At 44.3% G+C, this 23936-nt stretch overlaps 1 protein-coding gene across 1 annotated transcript; it reads left to right on the top strand.

The window, feature by feature from the left end:
- The first annotated feature begins 17261 nt into the window (after positions 1-17261).
- On the top strand, positions 17262-21945 carry LOC146867972 (zinc finger MYM-type protein 1-like). Its single transcript, XM_085623843.1, has 2 exons — positions 17262-19415; positions 21539-21945. Exon 1 carries the CDS (start codon positions 17262-17264, stop codon positions 19374-19376), a length of 2115 nt encoding a protein of 704 aa, XP_085479969.1. The 3' UTR covers positions 19377-19415; positions 21539-21945.
- Positions 21946-23936: the final 1991 nt, after the last annotated feature.

The following is a 23936-nucleotide window of genomic DNA, read 5'->3' as shown; positions in this document are numbered from 1 at the left end:
CAACTGCCATTGTAATCGACCCCTAAGAGTCTAATTTAGAATTTGGTGAATGGATGCGCCGCCACAGAAATGACGGATATCTCATCTGACTTATTACAAGTGTATAATATCCTAAGGCACTTGTAATAAGGCTGATGGGATATCTGCCACATTTGTGATGTGGTACCTGTCCACCAAAACTTTAAACCAGGTTCTAAATCTCCTTGAGCATAGTGGGTATACAAAACCAAAGGGGACAAGCTGAAGTTCTCAGCTCACTTTATTATTAGTTACCTGTGGGAAACATGGACAAAAGAAACAATGCGAATGCAGGATATTTTAGCATGCGATCATCCAGCAGTAAAACTGAATGAAAGAGGGAGATTGACTGAAGGTCTGGTTCTTTGACATCACTGAAATGGGAGCTGAGAGTTACCCACAGGGAAATCATGGCAGACTTCATTCAGGTTATGGGGCTCGTATAGGGAAAAAAACAAGTTCCTGCCCCTTTAAATTGACACTGTACAACATGTTCATTACTAAGTCGTTATAGGAAAAGACTGGCCCCAAAAACCATAACAGAGTTTCAATGATGTACGCTATCCTTTTAATTTGAATTTTGATTAATCTGATGGAATTGATACACCCAGGGGTATTCCCGCGAGGATTTTTATTGAAAAATAAAAAAACTGTCCCTAAAGTACAGTATCATTCTGGAAGTTACTTAATGTGCTATCTCTGTGAAGAGCAAACGGAAAAGTTATGCCAGATAAATCGGCTAACTCGTACATTAGCCATAGAAAAGCAGGGACCTACTTGATTATACATTGATTTAAGAATAAAGAAGCAACAGTTAATAAAACATATAAGGTAATCATAAAGAGGGATTCTGTTACTGAGGCTAAAATGAATGACAAACCAACAACCATCTACTAAAATATAAAATACTAACAAAATTGTAAACATATACACACAGTTTAACATTATAAAAACAAAAATTCATAGAACAATTACAAAATAAATTAAATTTATTTAAGTCATTTTTAATTACACAATTAAATACCAATTAAAAATGAACTGCCATTAAAATATAATAATATATAATTTAATTGACTTCCCACCCTACTCCCCTACAAAGCATACAACCTGCTAATAAAATATAAATTACATTAAAAAAGAAATACATGTAAATCTACTGTCAATTGTTTTTTTTAAAAAACAAGAATTAAAAAATAAAACAATTTCTACAATAAATAATAAATAAATAATAAGCAAATAACATTAATTAGCATCAATATAAATCATTAGTAATTAAAACAAATCTCACGCTACTCCCCACTACCAACCAACAACCCACTACTACAATAAAAATAATTAATCGAAATGTAAAAATTTAAATATACATTAAAAATTAAACATAATAGCATAAAATAACTATCTAAGCAATTAAATCATTTAAATAATTATAAATCCTTAATTTACAATACACAATTAATTACCAATAACATTTAGTGAATTATAAATAGGGCTCCCGGTTTTATGGTATTTATTTTTTTGCCATTTCCGTCTGTATTTATCCATATTTATTTTTCGGGCTTTTTTTCTGTATTTATCCACATTTACTTTTGCCACAAGCAAAAGACGACGCTACAGCTAGTATTTTTCCACATTTTTTAAAATTGACAGTGTACAAATGCGCTCAGTACTCTCCATCTTACTCCCCTAAAAATCCAACAGCTCTCTAGTATATCTATAAATAACTCACTTAATTAAGAAAAAGAAACATTTTAAATTGAAAACTATATGTGAAAAAATAACTACAATTATTTTAACCATGCTAACAGCTGAAATTAATATTATACCATATATTAAATGACACCAAAAACATTTTTACAGCTATATTTAAGAAAACCATCTTTAAAAAGTGGTATTATTTTTTAAACTGTTTGATAGTGTTGCCAACGATATTCTGTGACTTGATATTTCTGCACTAATAATACTTTTGACATTATGTTTTTGCATCAGAACACTAAATACTTTATACACAAGTTAGGTCACTCCTAACCAGAACGCCAACAAGCCGTAAGGGATTCAAACCGGTGTGTTGAAGGTGTCGAGGCTCTGCAATTGCCCTCTCCCCAGCACAGCAATGTTAACTGTAAGCCCTATTTACAGGCTAATGACATGGTAAGCAAAAGGCAGGCCCGAGGGAACACTTTCATATTATCCCAGTCTTTCTAAAGGCCGCCTGTGTCAGCTGCTCTGTTACTTTTACTTGCTGGTGTCTGATGTCAGCAGTGGATTTACTTTGCTGCATGCTGCCTTGCTGTGGTGACCTCTGGAAGAGAAGTTAAGTGTGAACAAAATGATTGATGGTCTCATTAACAATCATACACAAATTAAAGAGGGAACCCAACCTGTCCACCGACCTGGGCAGGACATCGCTGCCATGGGGCAGGCTGGAACTTCTCGTGCGACCAAAACAGAAGTTCCCAATATGGGTATTGTGTTGCGAGGGGTCTCTCGAGCACAGGCCCATGTGTCACCTATTCTGTCAACTGTTGTTGTAGGTCGCAAGATGAGTGATGTGGGTGACTTTAACAACAAATGAATGTAATTGAATAGGATCATTTCTACAATCTTGGAATCACAGAGTGCTTCTTACCCTGGATGACCTTACAAAAAGATTGGAACCTAAGGATTTCAAGAACCATCAATATACTGACCATGCACAACTTTATTTGAAAATCACCAACACTCGTGGCGGTCAGCAAGTCAAAACTTGCCTGGTCCTCATACACAATTGGAGGCCCAGCGCCCATCTTTCTCTTGTTTATCAATAGCAAGAGACAACCACAAATTCCAACCGAGCTCTTTGAAATGAACTGGAAGGCTTCATTCTCCAGATGACACACAATGCAATATTACTTTGATTCACCATTAAGAGTGACCTGCGCCTTTAAAGAACACGGCAAAAAGAAAACCAGGACTTCATGGTACCAACTCTTCCTCCTTATTAAAGTGAAATCTTTCCTCCTTGAACCTGACTTCAGAAAAAAAACTGTTCATGATTATGACTTTGTCAGTGTAGGAGCGGGGCGGCACTCCACCTTCCGCTCCCACAGCGCCAAACTCCACCATCGAGCGCCTGCAGCATTACAAACTGTAATCCAGGTGGGCGGTCCTGCGGCGGCTGGCCCATGCCCCTGCCTTTCAAAGGCTCATAGGAGAGCCTTAGAAAGTCAGAGCCGTTGGACCGCCACTGCGCGTTCCAGCACGTCATGGACTGCAACGTCCATGCCATGCAGGTACTGGGGGAGCACAAAGACAGCTGCACTGCCAGCATATTGTGGCCTCAGATCATGGAACGCTGGAGGTTGCAGCGGTCCTATGGCGGTCTGACGGCCACAGTCAAAATATGGCAGTCAGACCGCAGGTGCGGTGGTTGCTGCATGCCACCGTAGGTTTGGTGGTCCATTGGACCACCAAACTCATAATCAAGACCTTACTTCTCTAGCATTTGGGTCCAGGCAACACCCTACTCCATGCAGCACATCTCATCAAAAGTCTAAACTAGCTTGATCACAGCAACCAAACACAGAAGGATCCCTAGTGGCTCTCATTAAAAGCCCTAATTACATTTGAGAAGTGTTTTAGCACGTAGAAGACCACCAGAAACAGCATACATGGAGGAGAAATTAACTGCCTTTAGTAAACAGTGACCTTACAGACAGACTGGGAAACTGTTGCTTTTTGATGTATATCCCGCAACCACCAATTGCGTGAAAGGGATAGAGCAGAATAGCGCCATAACTATTAAGATATGTCACTTTTTTCCTCTGCTGTCAGACTATAGGTTGCCATGAACCAACGCATGCATCTTTGCGCCATAGTGCAAGGGTGTGTGGGTTCTGTAAGGAATAGTTTTTGTACTGGAAGGAGACCCTTCCAGTATAAAAACTATCCTTTAACACTTTTCCTGCTTTGTACGTGTGCTGCACAATGCAGCACACATGCATAGTAGGACAAGTGAAAGAAATAAAAAACATTTATTTATCTTCGTTAAGCCTGCCTCGAGGAGGCATAGGATTTAGAAAAAAGCCTGTTTATGGATGTCTGTAGATAATTTGTAGAATGTTTGTAGATTTGCGTTGGATAGTAAATCCCTTCCTAACAGTTTATATCAGGTTTGCGATCAAAAATTGATGCAAAGCTTTATAAATCAGGGCCTTGGTATGGATATACTTCGAACGGCATTTTGTTTCTTTTAATTTTTGTGGTTGTATAGGAGCACATTGTCTCCTGGCTGTAAGTTGACCTTGGCTGTGAGTGGTTCTTAGCTGAGTGTTTATTCTTTATGCTGCTTCATTTATTTTCTTTCCTTTCTTTATTTTCATTGCAGCATCTTACAGCCGTCTCAACAAACATATTTAGGGAACTGTTATTTCTCTCTTATTGGTTCCTTAGTGATCCATTGGTCACTTTCTGTGCTAATTCAACTGGTTTTACTTTTTGGGAGAAGCAATTCAAATTAGTTAGGCTTATTTGCAGCGGCAGTCAGCACAGGTAAGTACAGTGGGACGGGGCAGGGCACGGCGGGGGGAAGTCGACTGAATAGATATTATTTATTTATTTAACTATACCTATTCTGTCGTCTGCCAAATTACCCCCTCCCACCCTGCCCGCCCCTGTCCCGCCTCACCACCCTACCGCATTTACCTGTGCTGGCCGCCGCTGCTTCCTTGTGAATGTTAACTCTATGGGGCCGATTCCGATCTCGTTCGAAAAGTATACTGACCGACTCGGTTCTGGAATGCTGTCCGTACGATTAGGGGAGTCCAACCAAACGAGAACGATGCATCTGTATGCATCCGAATACAATCCGGTCAGACTCCCATTGACTTCAATGGGAGCCTGTGTTCCGAACGTGAACACAGGCTCCCATTGAAGAAAGAAGTGGCTGGGCAAAATCATGCACCCTGTGGCTGGCACCTCATGGTGCCTGCCACACTGTGCATGGTTGGGAATAGGGGACCCATGGGTACCCCCACTGGCCTGATTCAAAGGGCTACGGAGGGCCTGCTGCGGGCCGCCAAAAACCGATCGCAGCAGCCGTTTTGTTCTGGGCAAATCAAATCGGAGAGGCTGTCCGAATCGGTCATCGTACTTCCTCCCTTGGAAACCGAGTCCATAGAGCTGTACGAATGGGATCTGGAAAGGCTTGACCTGTCCGAAGGCCTTCCGGAACTGAATTGGTCAGCCCTAGCGATGTCCAGGCATCGTACTTGGTCTTTCGGAACAGGGAACTAGTCAGTTGGAAACAAGGGCTCCGGATCGGTTTCGGCAAAGCCGAATCCGATTCTGTACCCTTCAATCAATCAATCAATCACTGCATTTGTAAAGCGCGCTACATACCCGAGAGGGTCTCAAGGCGCTGGGGATGGGGGGTGCTACTGGTCGAAGAGCCAGGTCTTGAGGATTCTTCTGAAGGCCAGCAGGTCCTGGGTCTGTCGTAGGATGGCGGCGAGGTAGGAGAAGGATCTGCCGCCGGCGGTGGTTTTTCGGATGTGAGGGACTGTGGCGAGGGCGAGGTTGGCTGAGCGGAGGCTTCGGGTGGGGGTGTGGAAGCTGAGTCGGTTGTTGAGGTAGGTAGGTCCGGTGTTGTGCAGTGCTTTGTGTGCGTGGATCAGGAGCTTGAAGGTGATCCTTTTGTTGACGGGGAGCCAGTGCAGGCCTCTCAGGTGGAGTGTGATGTGGCTGCGGCGGGGGACGTCCAGGATGAGTCGGGCCGAGGCGTTCTGGATGCGTTGGAGTCGTCTCAGGAGCTTGTTTGTAGTTCCTGAGTAGAGGGCGTTCCCGTAGTCGAGTCTGTTGGTGATGAGGGCCTGGGTAACGTTTTTTCTCGTGTCGAGGGGGATCCATTTGAAGATCCTGCGGAGCATACGGATGGTGTTGAAGCAGGACGCGGAGACGGCTTTTGACTTGCCTGGCCATGGAGAGAGTGGAGTCGAGGATGACCCCCAGGTTGCGTGCGTGGTCCGTGGGTTCCGGGGCTGTGCCTAGTGACGTGGGCCACCAAGAGTCGTCCCAGGCTGATGGGGTGGGTCCGAGAATGAGGACCTCTGTCTTGTCTGAGTTCAGCTTCAGTCTGCTGTCCTTCATCCAGTTGGCTACAGCCTTCATTCCTCTGTGGAGGTTAGCTTTGGCGGTGTGGGGATCTTCGGTGAGGGATATGATCAGCTGGGTGTCGTCGGCGTAGGAGATGATGTTGAGGTTGTGTTGTCGTGCGACGTGGGCGAGCGGGGCCATGTAGATATTGAACAGTGTCGGGCTGAGGGAGGATCCCTGTCGGACGCCGCAGATGATCTCGGTGGTTTTGGAGCGGAAGGGTGGGAGGCGGACGCTCTGGGTTCTGCCGGAGAGGAAGGATGTGGTCCAGGCCAGGGCCTTCTCTTGGATGCCGGGGTCATGGAGGCGTGCTGATAGGGTGCGGTGGCAGACCGTGTCAAAGGCTGCTGATAGGTCCAGGAGGATGAGGGCGGCTGTTTCTCCTTTGTCCATCAGGGTCCGGATGTCGTCAGTGGCGGCGATGAGGGCGGTCTCGGTGCTGTGGTTGCTGCGAAAACCGGATTGGGAAGGGTCCAGGATGCTGTTAACTTCGAGGTAGCGGGTCAGCTGTTTGTTGACAATCTTCTCGGTCACTTTTGCCGGGAAAGGGAGCAGGGAGATGGGCCAGAAGTTCTTGAGGTCCTTGGGGTCCGCCTTGGGCTTCTTCAGAAGGGCGTTGATCTCGGTGTGCTTCCAGCTTTCTGGGAAGGTTGCTGTCTCAAAGGAACAGTTGATTGTTTTCCGGAGGTGGGGCGCGATGGTTGCGCTGGCTTTGTCGAAGACGTGGTGAGGGCAGGGGTCCGATGGGGATCCAGAGTGGATGGAGTTCATGGTTTTGATGGTGCCTTCGTCGCTGATGCTGGGCCAGACGGTCAGGCGACTGGTGCGAGTGGTAGTCGCAGGGGTGGTGGACTCGGTGGTGGGTACGGGGGAGTCGGAGTTGAAGCTGTCGTGGATGTCAGTGATCTTGCGATGGAAGAAGGTGGCCAGGGAGTCGCACAGGTCTTGAGATGGCGGGATGTCGTTGGTGTTGGAGAGTTCTTTCACGATGCTGAAGAGCTCTTTGGTGTTGTGTGCGTTGTTGTCTAGGCGGTCCTTGAAGGCGGTCTTCTTGGCGGTCCTGATGAGTTGGTGGTGTCTGCGAGTGGCGCTCTTGAGGGCTGTGTGGTTGTCTGGTGTTCGGTTGTGGAGCCATTTCTTCTCCAGCTACGGACAGGTGTGCTTGGAGATCCGGAGGTCCTCGGTGAACCAGGTGGCTTTCTTGTTGGTGTGGTTGGTTGTAGAGGTCTTGAGAGGGGCGAGGGTGTTGGCGCAGTCGTTGATCCACTGTGTGAGGTTGGTCGCGGCGGTGTCTGGGTCAGTGGGGTCGGTGGGTGGTCTCAGGGCGAGGGCGGTAGTCAGTTGGTCCTCGGTGACCTTGCCCCAGCAGCGGCGTGGTAGCTGTTGGGTGCGGTGGTGTGTGGTGGGTTTTCTGAAGGTGAAGTGGATGCATCTGTTGTCGGTCCAGTGTGGTTCGGTGGTGTGGTTGAAGGAGACGTGGGGGCTTGCGGAGAAGATGGGGTCGAGCGTGTGTCCAGCGGCGTGAGTAGGTGTCGTTATGAGCTGTTTGAGTCCGAGGTTGGCGAGGTTGTCGATCAGGGCGGTGGAGTTGGCGTCGTTGTTGTTCTCGAGGTGGAAGTTCAGGTCCCCGAGCAGGATGTAGTCTGTGGAAGCGAGGGCGTGGGTGCTAATGAGGTCGGCGATGGTGTCTCTGAACTGTGGGCGGGGTCCGGGAGGTCTGTAGATGAGAGTTCCTCTGAGGGTGGTGTTGGGGTCGGTGTGGATCTGGAAGTGCATGTGCTCGGCGGTGGTGAGGGTGTCATCGGTCACCCTTCCAAATGAGATCGTAATCAGCCCCAATATGTGCATTACACTCTTTTGTCAAACACGTGCTTGTGGGCTCCGAAGCACCAATATGTTCTCCAGTTCATGCCATGTTTTTGTTTTGTCGAACTTGTTGTACAATTTAGAGGCAGTTGGCTTGCAACGTTTTCTTTATCGTTTCGTTTGTGATAGCTGTTTTTGGAATGTCATGAATTAGCCCTCTTGTGTTTGTTTGGTGCATTTCTCTGCCATCTTACTCATATATTGCATTTAGATGTCAAGAAAGGAAATCTGCTGGATTAGTTGCTCCAGGTTTCTAGACACATTTCTATTCATGTTGCTGTACGTTCATGGCACGCCTTCCTATTAAAGCTTGTGGCATTGAGTTTAAATCATTGAAGATGTACGCAAATATTTTATGGTCTCTGATTACTATACATATTTTCCCAGTGAGTCAAAGCTTGAAGTGGCCACATGCCAACACTTCTCTTTCTGTTTGATTAATTGTATTTATTTTTACTGGCTACTCAATGTGTCTCGTAAACCGACAGACAGTCTGGACTGTCACTTTGCACAAGCACCTTCTCCCAACGCAGAACACCACAGAATTTAATTAAAATCCTAAAATATGCATAACACAAAACAAATTACTTCAAAACTTCACTGATAGAAGACAGACATATTGTTTAAAAACTAGTTCTTTGGCTGTGCCATTATAGATGTGATGTAGACTCCATTTCCCACCTTCTCCTGTTCGTCCTCTTCTTCCTGGTCCTCCTTCTCCTTCTAGTACTTCTGCTCTCCCTCATCATCCTCCTCCTTATCTTCCTCCCCCTCCTGAACCTTCTCTTTCTCCTCCTCTTCAGTATCCTCCTCCTCATTGTGGTTCCGCCCCCTTCTTTCTCATGCTCCTAGTCTTCTTCCTCCTCCTCTTGACTTTCCACCCTGGTACCCGAACGGGTTCTGGCACTGCCCTGGTTCTACGTGCCTTCCTCGTACAGGTCCTTCTCTTGTCCCTCCTAGTCCTGATTGCAGGTTTTCTGTTCCTTCGCATCCAGGCTCCCCTTGCCCTAGTCCTCCCCTCTTCTTTCTAGTTCTCTTTATCCTGATCTGGTCCTACTCCTCATCCTCCTCATCTGCCTCCTTGTCCAACTCCTGGTCCTTCTCCTGTTAGTGATCCTGAGCCTCCTAGTCCTCCCCCTTCTTCTACTTGTAAACATGTGATCTTGGTTCTCTAGGTACTGGTCCTCCTAGTCTTCCTTGTCCTTTCCTCTTGAACTTCATGACCATGCTCCTTCTAAGTTTGGTTTTGCTCCTGGCCCTGTTCCTTATTGTTTTTCTTTTTTTGCACTGGGTCCTGGGCACCAGGTTCTTGGTCTTCCTGGCTCGGATCCTCAACCTCCTGGTACCCCTTTTCCTTCAGGTCCTAGTCCTCCCGCCCTGGGTCCTCCTAGTACTGGTAATTTTAGTCTCAGTTCTCCAGACCCACTCTCTCCTTTGCTTTGATTCTGCAGGTCCTGATGCATCTGTTTTAGCCCTTTGGTCTCTGGTCCCATGGTCATTGCCCTCTTGGTCCTGGTTCTTTTGGTCTTTTTGGTCTTTCTGGTCTTCGGCCTCACGACTCTGGTCCTCCTAGCCCTAATCCTTTTGATCTTCATGGGCCTGGTCCTCATGGGTTCATTCCTCCTTTTAAACGCAAAAATGTAGTTCTTATTGTGTGCTATGTAAACGGTCAAATCAAATCAAATCAAAAATCACTTTATTCGGTTTTGCAAAGAAGACCATAAAAGTTCATAGAAATACATTTCATACATTAGTTCAATTTAAAAAGACTGTTAAAAAATCATGAGTTTAAAATGCATTTTGTAAAATCATTAAAAGAAGAGGTTAGACTCTTACTACCAACCCTTGTAGTCTCTTCATACATTTGATTTTCAGAGATTAGACCTATGGCGTATGCAAAATTTCAAAAAACGTACAGTTGCTTTTGCTATCAATTCATTTTCTAGATATTGTAACGCCAGATAGGCTGGGCGACATTGGCGTAGACCCCAATATTTAAATATGGGCAATAGCCATTGTCTGCGGGGTGCCTCAAAAAATGTACAAAATAAGACTGTATGTATTGTCGACTGCTTTGATTGGGTGTCACAAGGGCACAATGACATTTTTGATGACCAATCATTTTGTGTGGGAAAGCAGACCATTAAGTGGAACATGTTGAACCTGAAGCGTGTCAGAAGTAGTTTTTCAAATTGGGTCATGTTATACAGCAAATAGGGTTCAATGGATGATACTGTTTGGACTAATAGACTTTGTTGTACAGAGGATTTATGGATTTCTTTTAGCAGACGTGTTTGATGCAGGTGTGATAGACATGCTTTCCTCAGATCTCTTTTGGAAATACTGTATAAAGATGATGGATCTGTAAAATAATGACTGTGTCCCATATCTGTAAGAAAGGCTTTTACATAGGCTGTCCATTTCATCCGCCCGTAGTGCTCCAGCGTCTGAATGTCTTGAATGATGAGTCTGGTTAAATTGCATTGTTCAGTGACCCAAATTCTTCTCCAGAGCATTATAGGTTGTGTTCTTATAATGTCCTCTAGGTGGTCTATGCCCAGCTCTTCGTGACAGGCGTATGTTGAAGAATTTTTCGGCAGCCCCAATAAGAATCTTAAGAAGGCATTTTCTATTTTTTGTAATTCAGTCACGTTTGCGTAGCCCCATATCCCTGCCCCATAGATAGCAGTACTGACACATTTTGCCTTGTAGATTTTTAAGGTTTCTAGAGGGGGCTTGTGACCCAGTTTTTGGACAAATGTTCTCAAGGCCGCTGTTGTTTTTAGAAATGATAGTTTTCTCGCCGAAATTGCCGCTTTCCACTTAAATTTATCGTCAATGACAATTCCCAAGTATTGGTAAGTGGGTGTTCTTTCCAGGACTTCCCCTTTCACAAATAGTCTTTTAGGTTTCATGTTTTTCCTCCCCGCATGCATAGTAAAAGTTTTTTTGACATTTAAAAACAAGTTCAAACTTAACATGAATTCACAGTATCTATCCAATTCTCGCTGCAGTTCCACAGATGTTCTCGCTAAAATGACCGCGTCGTCGGCATATAGCAACGCGGGTATATGCCGACGACCGACCGATGGGAGGTCTCTACTTCCCTCAAGCAGTGCTGTCTCAAGGCCATTTGTGTAGAGGGTGAATAGAAAGGGGGCCAGTACGCATCCCTCTCTGACCCCCTTTTCTACCCAAAAGCTATCTGACAGTTGACCCTTTGTCCCGAATCGCACTCTGCCTGTTGTTCCAGTATAGAGTTCTCGTAGGAAATCTACAATAGGGGGATCTACTCCCATATTCAACAGGATCGTCCACAGCCTTGAATGTATAACACAATCGAAGGCTGCGGATAGGTCCACATACACCATGTGAAAGGCACTCCCCTTGGCCTCTAAGTATTTTCCTGCCAATAGGGTCAAGTTTAGTGCTTGATCCACAGTGCCTAGGCCTTCGCGAAAACCATATTGTATGTCTGATATGACATTGTTAGTGACTGCCCACTCCTGGAGTCTCTCGAGAATTATCCGACCAGCGACCTTCCCGAGATAGTCCTGGAGGGAGATAGGCCTATAACAAGTTGGTGAGTTTCGGTCTCCCCTTTTAAAGATCGGGACGAGTACAGAGGTCTTCCATGATTTAATCAGGCCTTCTTCTAGGGAAGCGTTTAAGACATTTGTCAGGAGCGGGGACCAGAGTTCTTCCTCGTATTTATAGATGTCAACGGGAACCCCGTCGGGCCCCGGGGCTTTGCCTAATTTAGTGGATCTTAATGCTTTCTGTACCTCGTCATGCGTAAACTGCAGGTTTAGCGGATAGATAACTTGCTTCAGCAAGTCCGTTGTTTCCATATTATCTGATGGACTTAAACCAAAAACATTTGAGTAATGTTTTACCCATTCAGTGTTGGAGATCGCGACGTCAATAGAGGGTATATCCTCCTTCCCTGTGAGGTATAGTGACCTTACTATTTTCCAGAACTCAACACTATCTTTGAGTTCTGTACTTTTTTTTAGACACTCCCAGAGGTCAGTTTTTATCTCATGTTTTCTGTTTTTAATTGCTAAGGCATAGTCTCTCCTTAGAGCGATAATTTTCACCCTGTCTCTATACTTACTGGCCAATGCTTTTTTTAGTTTTACGTGTGCTTTCGTACAAGCTGAATTGAACCAGCCTTTCTTATCGTGGTTAATCTGTTTGCGGGATCTAGTTAAAGCCTTTTTTATTTTATCTGTGATAATATTGAAGCTAGCTATTATCTTGGAGCTTTCTGCCTCATGGTCTAGACAAAGTGATATCTCATTTTTACATGCTGTAACAATTGTTGAAGTGGTCGCTTTTTTATCAACGTTTCCCAGCCGCGGTGCGTCCATTGGGGCGTAGGGGCGTAGCCCCACCAGCCCTGGACCCGCGTTAAAGAATTAAAATAAATGTTAAACAGAAACGCGAAATAATTACCATTTAATTACTTATTCGGCGCCGGGCAGCACCCGACTTTATCGGGAGTGTGCAGGGGGGGGGGGGGGCGGGCCGGGCTGGCTGGTGTCTGTGTTTAAAAAAACGTTTATCCCCGCATGCATGCTTCGGGCAGCAACTTGCCCGAGCATGCGCACCCAGGCCGGCCCCATTAGCTAGTAGGGGGGGGGGGGTGCAGGACCTGCTGGCGGCAGCGCTGGCAGCAAAAGGCCGACAGGGCGAGGAGTCACTGTGCCCTCCAAGCCAATCCTGGTGCTGCATGCAGCGCCACTGCGCCAGGATTGGCCGGTCACCGCAGGGGCGGGCAATCCATATTGGATGCCGAGCGCGTGACGTAAGTAACGGTCGGGTTCACTTCTTCACTCTGTCTCGACTGACTCGTGCGCGTCGCTGCCTGAGCCCAGCCTCGTGGTCGTGAGGGACGGTGTGTGTGTGGCTACTGCTTGCGCAGGACCTTCATTAGTTCCCCAGGTAAGATACAACTTATTTTTATTTATGGCCTGGGAGAGAGTGAAAATGAGCCGTGAGGGGTGCTGTCCGGACCGGATGATAGAAGTATGAGGCGGTGAAGGCAGGTTGGTTATAGGCCTGTGAAGGGACGGTGGCACGTGGCATGGGTGAGAGCCTGAGGTCTGCCAAGGGGGTGAAGCCGGGATGAGAGGCCTAACGGGGGGTGAAAGCATTGGACTGGCATAATTATGCCAGTCCAATCAGCAGTATTGCATTGCATGTCCGGAGCTCATTTGCATTAGCGCGAGCTTTGTCTTTCACACTGTGATACTAATTGAATGAGACTGTGACATCAAACATTTCAATCGACCCCTGGTGCCGGGGTCAGGCAGTTTTGCCCTTCCACTCTATTAGCACTCCAGTGTAATTGTGTTTGGCGGCCGCTTCACTAGTACCTGGTCACGGGTGAATGCAGATTTTGCCTTGAGATGGTCAATTGCAGATCACTCTGGAGTGGACCGGGCCGGCTGGGATAAAGCCTTGTTCTTCAAAGATGTGAAGTGACGTGTGATATCCTGAGATCGTGGGGGACGTTCCCAGAGGAGAGGAAGAGGTTAACAAGAACTCTGGCTGAGTGTACCACTTTAACTAGGTGCATCCCTAGGAGATTTACACAGGAGCATAAAATGTAAAATGCCAGTTTGTCTTCATAATCCAGCCAGTACACAACCGGAAAGGCACTTGCTTCTTGTGTTTTATCCTTTAAAATGGATTTTAGAATGTATTAGTTGCGGCTTAAAGTAGTAATAGCTTTTACCTATTTTTACAGCATGGCCTTTCTAAAAATACCAACTCAGTCAGCCCAAACTTTGCACTTCTACCCATTATATTGTTCTAATCCAGGTAACTATTTTGAATACACCTCAATTGTTAAATCAGTGCATACACTGTGCTACATTAATTTGTTAACAGTTGTTGTCAATGCCATTAAGATGTGTTGCTCTTTTTTTCTCTGCCAAAAAAAAACCTCTGTTTACCAAGTATTTGTGTTGGCAACAATGGTGCTGTAAAATGCCTCAAAGATAGCATCGCCCCCCAGATCAACACAGTATACCAGACCTGCTACTGTCCCACGTTTCAATTTTTCAACTAAATGTCAAAACAACATGGTGATGGAAGAAATGCTTGAATGTATCTCAGCCACTAGCCAGGACTTGATGCCGCATTACAGACCCTCGCTTTTCACCCACTGTGCCACCCTAGATACACCCGCCATTTTTTAAAAGTTGAACACAGTCTCTGATGTGCACAAGCACATGTATGCAAAGCAGTACAGTTATCCAGATCTCAACTGATTGATAAGGGGAAGACCAAGAACTACTTATATTTAGTGCAAATTGGAGAATGACAGTTGGATGGATAGATGCTCGTATTGGGCAAAATAACATATCACCAAGAGCTGTGAATTCTCATCTCCATGGCAACTATTGTAAGTGATCATACATTGGGATGATTGTATGTCTCTGTAATTGATCATGTCAGAGATGGGGTTGTTCTCGCAAAAGAAGAAAGATGACTTCAGAGAAATTTACAAAACATAACTATATGAAATTGGGTTACTGGCTGGGTTAAGGGCTTGAACCTCAACTCAGGCAGAAACCAACCTTCCTGTCAGGGCAAAGTCACAAGCAACCCCAAATTAACCTGTGCCTAACCTTCTGTTAGCTTGGCACAAAGCAGTCAGGCTTAACTTAATAAAGTATTAATGCAGCACTTCAAACAGCTATAACTGAAAACAAAGCACCAGAAAAATACCACACCAATTCAGAAAAAGAGAATAACATTTAATAAATTATCTAAGACCAAAACAACAAAAATTCAATCAGTAGAACTTGAGATTTAAGTGAAAATAGTGCTTAAAAGCACAAAGCACCAGCTGCGATGGACCGGGACAAACTCACAAGTTTAGGCTGACCACGATCAAGCACAGGCCAGATACAGTGACTAAGTTAGGCCCGCTGAACAAAGTACCTAAAATCAGGGTTGCTAAGCTTTGCAAAATCTCACATGGAGGATGCGCCATGCAGTGGTGGTTCCGCAGGGCTATGAGGCAAGGTCCTGCATCAAGGGTGTGCCACGCAGCAGTGATTCCGGGGTGATGCAGGGCTGAAATATGAGGTCTTGTATCGAAGATGCACAGCGGCAGTTTCAAGGCTGCGATGTAAGGTCCTGCATCAAGGAGGTTTCAGGCAGCGGTGCGTCCGAAAAGATGTGGGTTCCTTCGTTGGGGATACAGGGCTGCGAGGTGATGCGGCACGCTTCAGCAGTTCTGCATGGATCACAGCTGGGCTGGCTAAGCAACTTCTGGCCCACTTTCAAGGGTCCAGGAGTGGGGTGGCAACCCTTGGGGGGGGGGGGGGAGACTCAGCAGACAGAGTCCAGCTGTTGGGTTCAAGGTGGTTGGAGCCTTTTCTATACACAAAGCTATGAGCAGAAGGCCAGCCGACTAGCCCTTGGAGTCACTCTGGTGATCAAGATACAGGTCCAATCCATCTCACTCAGACAACAGAGTAGCAAGGCAGCAGAGTAGCAGTCCTTCTTGCAGCAGAGCAGCACAGCATTCCCTCTCAGTCTTCCACAGATCCAGAGGTGTACTGAAACGTTAGGTCTGATGGTCCAATATTTATACTTGGTGCCAGCTTTGAAGTAGGAGAAGGTCCTGGAGTTTTCCACCCCCAGTGGTGTTGGGTTCCTACTTCACTGCCCTGGCCCCAGCTTGACTGGGGGCACATAGGACTAGTGTAAAACCCTTTGTGAGTGTGCTTACGCAGATCCTTTGTGATGTAAAAGTGTGGAAGATGGCAGCTCCAATCCCTCCCCAATCAAGTCAGAGATGTCCCATCCTGCCAACACCGATTTCTCTTTTATTGTACTGTCTGGGAGCAATACACAAAGACCAAATGCCAGCTATACCTAGTCATGTGACCTAGGATACAGGCTACAGACACCAAATGGTCTGGACAAGAAAATCCTACCTTTCTAAAAGTGCCATTATCAGAATTGCGATTTAAATGTAACTTCACCATTAAAGAAGGTTTTAAATTATAATTCTTAAGACACCAAACTCGATATTCCCACCTGCTCCCAATTGAAAGTCAACACTCATTAAATATCATCCTTTTTTTCACTATTAGGACATGTAAAAGTAAAAAGTACATGTCCAACTTTTTAAATGCACTCAACCATGCCCTATGGCCTATTTAAGGCCTACCCTAGCGGTGTCTTGTATGTATTTAAAAGGAAGGCTTAGGTCTGGCAAAAGTTATATTTTGCCAGGTTTAAGTGGCAGTTTAAACTGCACACACTGACATCAATGGCAGGCCTGAGAAATGTTTGAAAGGCTACTAAAGCAGGTGGTGCAATAAGTGCTGCAGGCCCACCAGTAATATTTAATTTACAGGCCCAGGGTACAGATAGTACCACTTTACTAGGGACTTACAAATAAATTAAATGTGCCTTTTACCAGCTCTTTCATGAATAATTCAGGAGCCGCTCTCAAAACTTCAAACAAGCAGATCGTAGGCAGGGAAATGTCAAGGCTCATTAATTCACCACCGTGTGCTGACGTCCAAAAACATGCGGATAGCTAAATAAAAGTTTTAACTTTTGAATGTACACTGGTGAATATTTAATCTGATTCAAATGAAATCTGTGAATTTCCCAGTGCGTTGCGAGCCTGCCTTTATTGTTTTGTGAATTGTAATGGGTATTGTTAATATTAATGCTTATTGGAGCGTTATGTTTTTTCCCCACAGTCTTTGTTTCATTACCCTACTGTTTCAAAAATAAATTGTTATCTTTTCATTTTCAGCACCTGACAACCTGAAACATTACCGCATTTTGGGGCAATTTTCCAGCAAACAACAAGAGGACCCCAACCTCCTTTGCTGCTCTCTCACCCGACCCCGGCTACAACCCAGCAAACACCAGTGTTAAAGGTAAGGCAACTGATGCTATATATTTTTTTACATCGTAGTTAGAGCATGTATGTCATGTGGTCACTCTCAAGGCCCTCAAGCAGTGTCTTTCAGTGCCTCCAGCAACACTATGGCACAGAGAGGCAGGAGGCAGTACGGCTCTATTTTTAGCAGTCATTTGAGATGTATTAGGATAATGCACAATATATATGTATAATGTATTTATACTGAAATTTGATATTATTGCACTGCACCTTATACGTTGTACTTTGATTATTGACAGGTTTCTTTAATATATATATATATATATATATTGGTAAGGCCAGCAACACCCGACACCCCATCATGAATACAGTACAAGAGCTGATTACAAAGTCATTCCAGTCACGGCCACTTGAACAAAAACTGAAGTTAAAAGAATTGGGACCTCATCAGCCTGAAATAAACCTACAGCAAACTACCCAGGACAGAGGAAAAATGTCAAAACGTACATTCTCAAATGCCTGGTACACAAAAGCTGATTGGCTTACAGGCTGCCCTATACGCAATTCTCTGTTCTGCTTCCCCTGCTTGCTGTTTGGCGGTGACTTTTCTTGGACACGGCAAGGAATGGTCGACCTGAAGCACATCGCTGAAAAAATAAAGAAGCATGCGCTCACAAGAAATCATCTGGAAAACCTGACAAGACTGGGAATGTTGGGGGAAGACGCACCAATTGAGCAGCAGATAAATGATGCGTATCGCAAATCCATTCAAAAACACAATGAAGCTGTGGATAAGAACAGACAAAATCTATCCAAGATCATTGATTGCATTCGTTTCTGTGGTGCTTTCGAACTGGCATTGCGAGGCCATGATGAATCGGAAACTTCCTCAAAACCTGGGATCTTCCGAGGCCTAGTGGATTTAATGTCAACCATAGACCAGGATTTGGAAAGACATTTAGCACATGCTACAGTCTTTAAGGGCACCTCTAATACAATACAAAATGAACTCCTTGACTGTATGCTCGAAATTATAAGAAGCCATATTGTGCAAGAGTTGCGAAACACAGACTTTGTGGCTATTCAGGCTGATGACACCACTGATGTGTCCACTCAAACACAGTCCGTGTTAGTGTTTCGGTACCTTGACAGTGACAGAAACATTGTGGAAAGATTTTATGGCTTCACGCATTTAAGTGACTCTAGTGCAGCAACCATCACTGAAGCAATACTGTGTCAACTGGACTTAATTTTCCCGGACCTGCCTCAAAAACAAAAGCTTATCGCACAAAGCTATGACGGTGCATCCGTAATGAGTGGGAGCCTTAGTGGAGTTCAGAAGAGAATTCGAGATGTGTACCCTAATGCTCATTTTGTGCACTGTTACGCCCACCAACTCAATCTTATTATGCAACAGGCGGTATCAAAGATCAGAGAGACACGAGTCTTCTTTCAGGATATCGGAGGCATAGCAGCATTCTTCACACGTTCCCCCAAAAGAACAGAAGCCCTTCATGAGATTGTGGACAAAAGCGTACCAAGGGGATCCTCAACTCGTTGGAACTTTCACATTCGTACAGTCAACTTAATCTTTGAACAGAGGGAGGGCCTTGAGAAATGTTTTGTCGCCATAGCATCCAGAGCAGACTTTGATCACACAAGTCAGAATGAAGCCCATGGCTTTATTAGAACACTACAAGACAAAGAGTTTCAGTTCTTACTGTTTTTATTTCATGACATAATGATTCCTGTTGATGTGTTATACGATCAGTTGCAAAGAAAAGACCTAGATACTGTCTCTGTGAAAGCCAATACATCTGCATTTGTACAACAGATTATGAAAGTGAGAGATGGGGTTGAAGATTTAGAGAGCAAACTGCCGCAGCATTCTGTTTTTGCAAACCGCAGACAAAACATCACCTCTCTGGTTCGAATTGGAAAGGAGATATGTGACATTGTAATTGTGCAGGCGAAAGAACGCTTTTCGTTCACAAAACATTTGGTGAGTGCGACTTTATTGCAAGGTAAAGAGTTTGCACAATATGATGAATCCTTCCCTGAGCGTGCTCTGAATCAGGCTGTGGAAGCGTATCCTATGCTCAAAAAAGAGCAGCTGAGAACTGAGTTAACTGTACTCTACGGAATGCCTGTGTACCGGAAGGCCACAAGCGCCTTGACTTTGCTGAGTTTAATTCATAAACTGCATATGGAAAACTCACTTACAGAGACAGTGACTTTACTAAAAATTGTGATTACGACTCCAATGACAACAGTAGAAGCTGAACGATGTTTTTCAGCCTTAAAGCGCATAAAGACATTCCTCAGGAACACCATGCTAGAGGAAAGACTAAATGCTTTGGCGATGCTATCTGTAGAGAGCAAGCTAGTCCAAAAGATACCGGACTTCAACATGAAAGTAATTGACAAGTTTGCTACACTGAAAGAGAGACGTGCGGATTTCATCTACAAAAAGTGAATGCTGCTACTTGTTTGAATACAAAAAATTCTGATTGAGGTAAGAAATGCATTGTTATCTCTGTTTTTAAAAGTTTTGTAGTGTTTGTTCTATTTGGAGACTACACAGATTTGCTCACCTTTGTTCACTGGCCTGACCTGTCTCCCGCAGGGTGAACGATTCGTTGCTTGTGTTGCCTATCAAACCTTTCCCCTTGGCAAATTGCGAAAACCTTTATACCAGTGGTTCCCAAACTGTTTACTCCTGAGGACCCCAATTGAGTCACCACTGGAAGCCGGGGAACCCCAAGCAATTTGTATGACTTAAATTTCAAACATTAAAACAGTAATTCGAAAACAATAAACACACGTGTGCACACAAAACGGATACTCGAATTACTAAGGATTTTAGTATTTTATATTGAAAGAATTTGCAAAAAACAGGAGGGTTAGCGCTGCATCTCCATGACTAACTTTTAAATGGTTGGTTTTATTTCGCAGTATGAGACTCCTGCCAGGGCCAGACTGGAAACCCAAAGCAGCCCAGGCAAATGTTTTCAGACCAGTCCCCATACAGTGCACACCTAGTGCAGTGAGTGCGCCTGACCACTACAAAGGGGGCTTTGGGAGGCTCTCCCCCCAAGACAATTTAGGAAACAATGGTGCAGTCTACAACAAATGTATCATTATATATTGAATTGTATCAGCTTTTAAAGAGTAGTAAATGATGACCTTACTATGCACCAGGATATGACAATCTTTGTTGGGGTTCTTCAATGATTCCCATATTATCCTCCTCCAACAGTGCCTCTCATCTCTCCATAGCCCCTCTGTCACATGTATTTAATTTGTTTTATAACATCTCTCATACCATTGAAGGATGTCAGAGCACCTTAAATCACACACATATAGGGGCTGATTTACAAGCCCCTTGCGCCACAGGTGCGTCACAAAAAGTGATGCACCAGTGACGCATTTTAGTGCCCCATATTTCCAAGGCAGGAAAAGCAACCCTGCGTGACTTTTACTGGTCTTGTAAATATGGCCCAATTGCACACAGCACTTTACGTGAAAGGGACGTTCCATGAGTGTTGCTGTGGGTGTTCCCACGCATAACCCATGGAACCAGACACATTTCCAGATTTACGAGGAATCGTACATCTGGAAATGTGTCTGAATGCTACGCCACCCCAGGGGAGGCGTAGGGAGGGGCAACTTGGAGAAATGTATTAATTTCTCCTCTTTCTATGCATGTTGCATTCTGCAGCACGCATAGAAACAGGATATTACCTCTGGTGATTGTTTATGTACAGGAAGGTGTCCCTTCCTGCACATAAACAATCAGTAAAACAATGACGTTTTGCAAGTTCTATGTGTGCTAATGCAGCACACTTAGAAGTTGAAAAACGCCATTTCTGATTGTTTACATGCAGGAAGGGTTACTTCCTGCACATAAACAATCTCCCCACGACACAGGCATCCTTGCACCATGGTGCAAATGTGCCTGTGCAGGCGTATGGCAGCAGTTTGTGCGCCAGCACAGGGGGAAGCACAGAGATGCAACATATTGTTGTAAATATGTCGCATCCCTGTGCTTCGAAAGTGACTCAGTGCGGCGCAGCCAAATGGCTTGCGACACACACAGTCAATTTTCTTGCAAATCTGCCCCATGGAGACAATTATTCATACGTGTAAATCAGTGTATAGAAAATGTTACATAAGGCAAATGCGACTACAGGGTGTAGGATTCACATGTTATTCATACTGGTAGGCATTTTTAAAGAGTGCTTGGTCTGGAGAAGCACAAACTCAGGATTCAGAACATAACAGTGGTTAGCATTGACTTTAACAATAAAAATGTATTTCCACCCAAATAAACCTTTTTAGCAGGATTAGGATAATGAAAGACTTGAAACAAACATATGTTTCTAACTTGTATCATGCAGCTTGCAAGCAGCTCTTTGATGACAGTTTATAGGTCACTGTGCTAGATTACTATTGTCACTTATGAACTGCACAGTAACAAAAGAATCTGTGACTAAAGCAGTAACCCACTAACCTAGGCACATAAAAAATGTTTTTCAAAATGCATGGTACACGTTCTTTGCAGTAGGCATATTAACCCTCTGTGCTACATTAGATAAGTCAAAGCTGCCACTTGACACAACTCTCATCTCTCTCCAGCAGGTACATTAATCACCGACGTAATCTTGACACTTTTATTGTTGCTGGAAAACTGCTGATTCTACAAGGAACTTTTTTGTGCTTTTAAAATTACTGCCTGAGGACCCCCCTGGGAATGTGACCACAGTTTGGGAAACACTGCTTTATACCATTTATATTTGGGGTACTTGCGTGGACCTATGTGAAGTGTGTGTACAAAGTTCAGCTCAACCAGAATCACGGTAACAGCGCATTGCGCTGCCTCTTTTATATTCAGTATATTGTAAGACTGTTTTTCTTCCCCCGCCTTTCCTTGTTTTGTTTCCCTGTTTTCCCCTTGCTTGCCATTCGTTACTCTAGAGTCTAATATTCAGTATGTTGTAAGACTGTTTTTCTTCCCCCGCCTTTCCTTGTTTTGTTTCCCTGTTTTCCCCTTGCGTGCCATTCGTTACTCTAGAGTCTATTCTAATAGAGTCGGAAGGCCGTAGGGGAAGACTGTGGACTTTTCTTCAAGTTCCTGACGCTCCTGCGGAACGAGCCTGGCAACCATTACACTGCTGTGCAACTTCTTCTACTCTTAGAGCTGAGATTTCCATGAGTCTTATAGTCTGAATTCAGCACCTGAGCAAAATAGGACAGAAAGTATGAAGCTCTGTGGTAATACTGAATAAGCAGCTACCTATGTTATGCCATCTATTAATGTAATAACTGCACTTTCACAATTGCTGCTTTAACCTTCCTGCTTTCTCAAATTTGCTTGAAAATGCACGATTTTTCTTCTTTTTTTCCAAAATTTTCTTGGGGGGGGTAACCCCCCCAAACCCCCCTTTTGGGGTTCGGGCTCGCTCGCAGTGCTCGCTCGCTACGGTGCTGTATGCTAATTCGGTTGCGCCCCACCACTTTCAAATCTCACCCACCGCCCCTGACGTTTCCCCATTTTAGGGTGTAGCCATTAAGAGACCCCATCTCTAAATTTTGTTGATGCAGTAGAGAAAAAGTATCAAAGTCTTTTTGTTTTCTTTGTTCTCTTAGGGTGATTACAATCGGAAAGTGGTCACTTAAAGGATTTTTGGTTACTTCGAATAATTCTATAGTTGGACCTTTATGTGCTGAGATCATAACGTAGTCTATCAGACTCGTCAGTCCCCTGCCATTAAAGGTTGGGGAAAAAGGTACTTGAGGAGTTTTTAGTTCGTTTGCAAAACCCAGTTCTAGTTCAGTTACAGCCTCATTCATTTTTTCACCTTCATGTGAATGAGTAAAGTGAGTGATCATATTTCCATCATCTTCTACTATCCCACATTTATCAGTATTATTGTTGTCACATAGATGGATGTTAAAGTCTCCACCCCATAGTATGGTGCATGTTTTATTAATAAATTTCTCTTTTAGGTTTTGTAAAGTACCAGAGATTTCTTGAAGAAGGTTAATTAGGTCGTCTAGTTTTTTGTTATTGTAAAAGTTTACAATAATGTATACTGTCTGTTTAGTTGTCTTCAAAATTACTATTTGGTAATTCTCATGTAGTTTAACTGGAATGATCTCTTCATGTAGTAGGGTGTTGGCTATATAGATAATTAGACCGCCACTGTTTCTGCCAGAAGAAGATTTTTTTGCTGAAGAAAGGAAAGTCTTATATCCCATTATATGCAGTGGGTCGATAGCCCAAGTTTCCTGAAGACAGATGATACTGCTCGCAGTTACTTGGTTTAAAAAGTTAGGATTTGTTACTTTAGCCAGCAAGCCTGCTATATTCCAGAAAGTTAAAATTATTAAGGAAGTGCTTTTGTTATTGCAGTTTGAAATTTTCTTGATTAATGAGTTTCCATGATGTTGGTGGCTAATTTTTGATTGAGCTAAGTTAATTTCATCATTAGGTCCTATTTGATTTTGAGTATTTAAGGTATTCTCTGGTATTATGTTCTGCATGTCTAATCCATAAGTATTAGGGGGGCTTTCTGACGTCTGGCCTGCTAGGTTTAATGTATGGTTCACTGAGTCTACAGGGTAGATATTTTCTTGTCAATCGTTAAAGTCAAGAGTAGAAAGTGCAGCAAACCTGTTTTGAGTTGGAATACTATAAAGGTTACCAGGTGCTGCGGCAACATGTTGCCAACGAGGGTCCCTGTATTCTTTGTTTGGCATTGTAGACAAATAAGGGTGAGATGTGAAATGAGGATGAACCTGTGGATGATGTCTATGCATGTGAATGTTTGGATATGTAAATTTGGGATACTGCTGTAAAAAGGGGGAGTTGTTTGCAAATATTGAATGATGATCGAAGAAAGGTGTGGCTAGGTTAGATTCTGTTGTTGGTACATCAGTGATCAGATGCCTATAGAAATACCCCAGTGGGAGTAGGGTAGTATTAAATTCCCATACGGAAGGTGGAGGGGCTCTGGCCAGAGTTTTCTCGGCC

Source organism: Triturus cristatus, chromosome 1_2 (assembly GCF_964204655.1).
Source record: "Triturus cristatus chromosome 1_2, aTriCri1.1, whole genome shotgun sequence".
Lineage (NCBI taxonomy): Eukaryota > Metazoa > Chordata > Amphibia > Caudata > Salamandridae > Triturus > Triturus cristatus.
The sequence above is the reverse complement of the archived record's forward strand: the minus strand, read 5'-3'. Positions and strand labels throughout refer to the sequence as shown.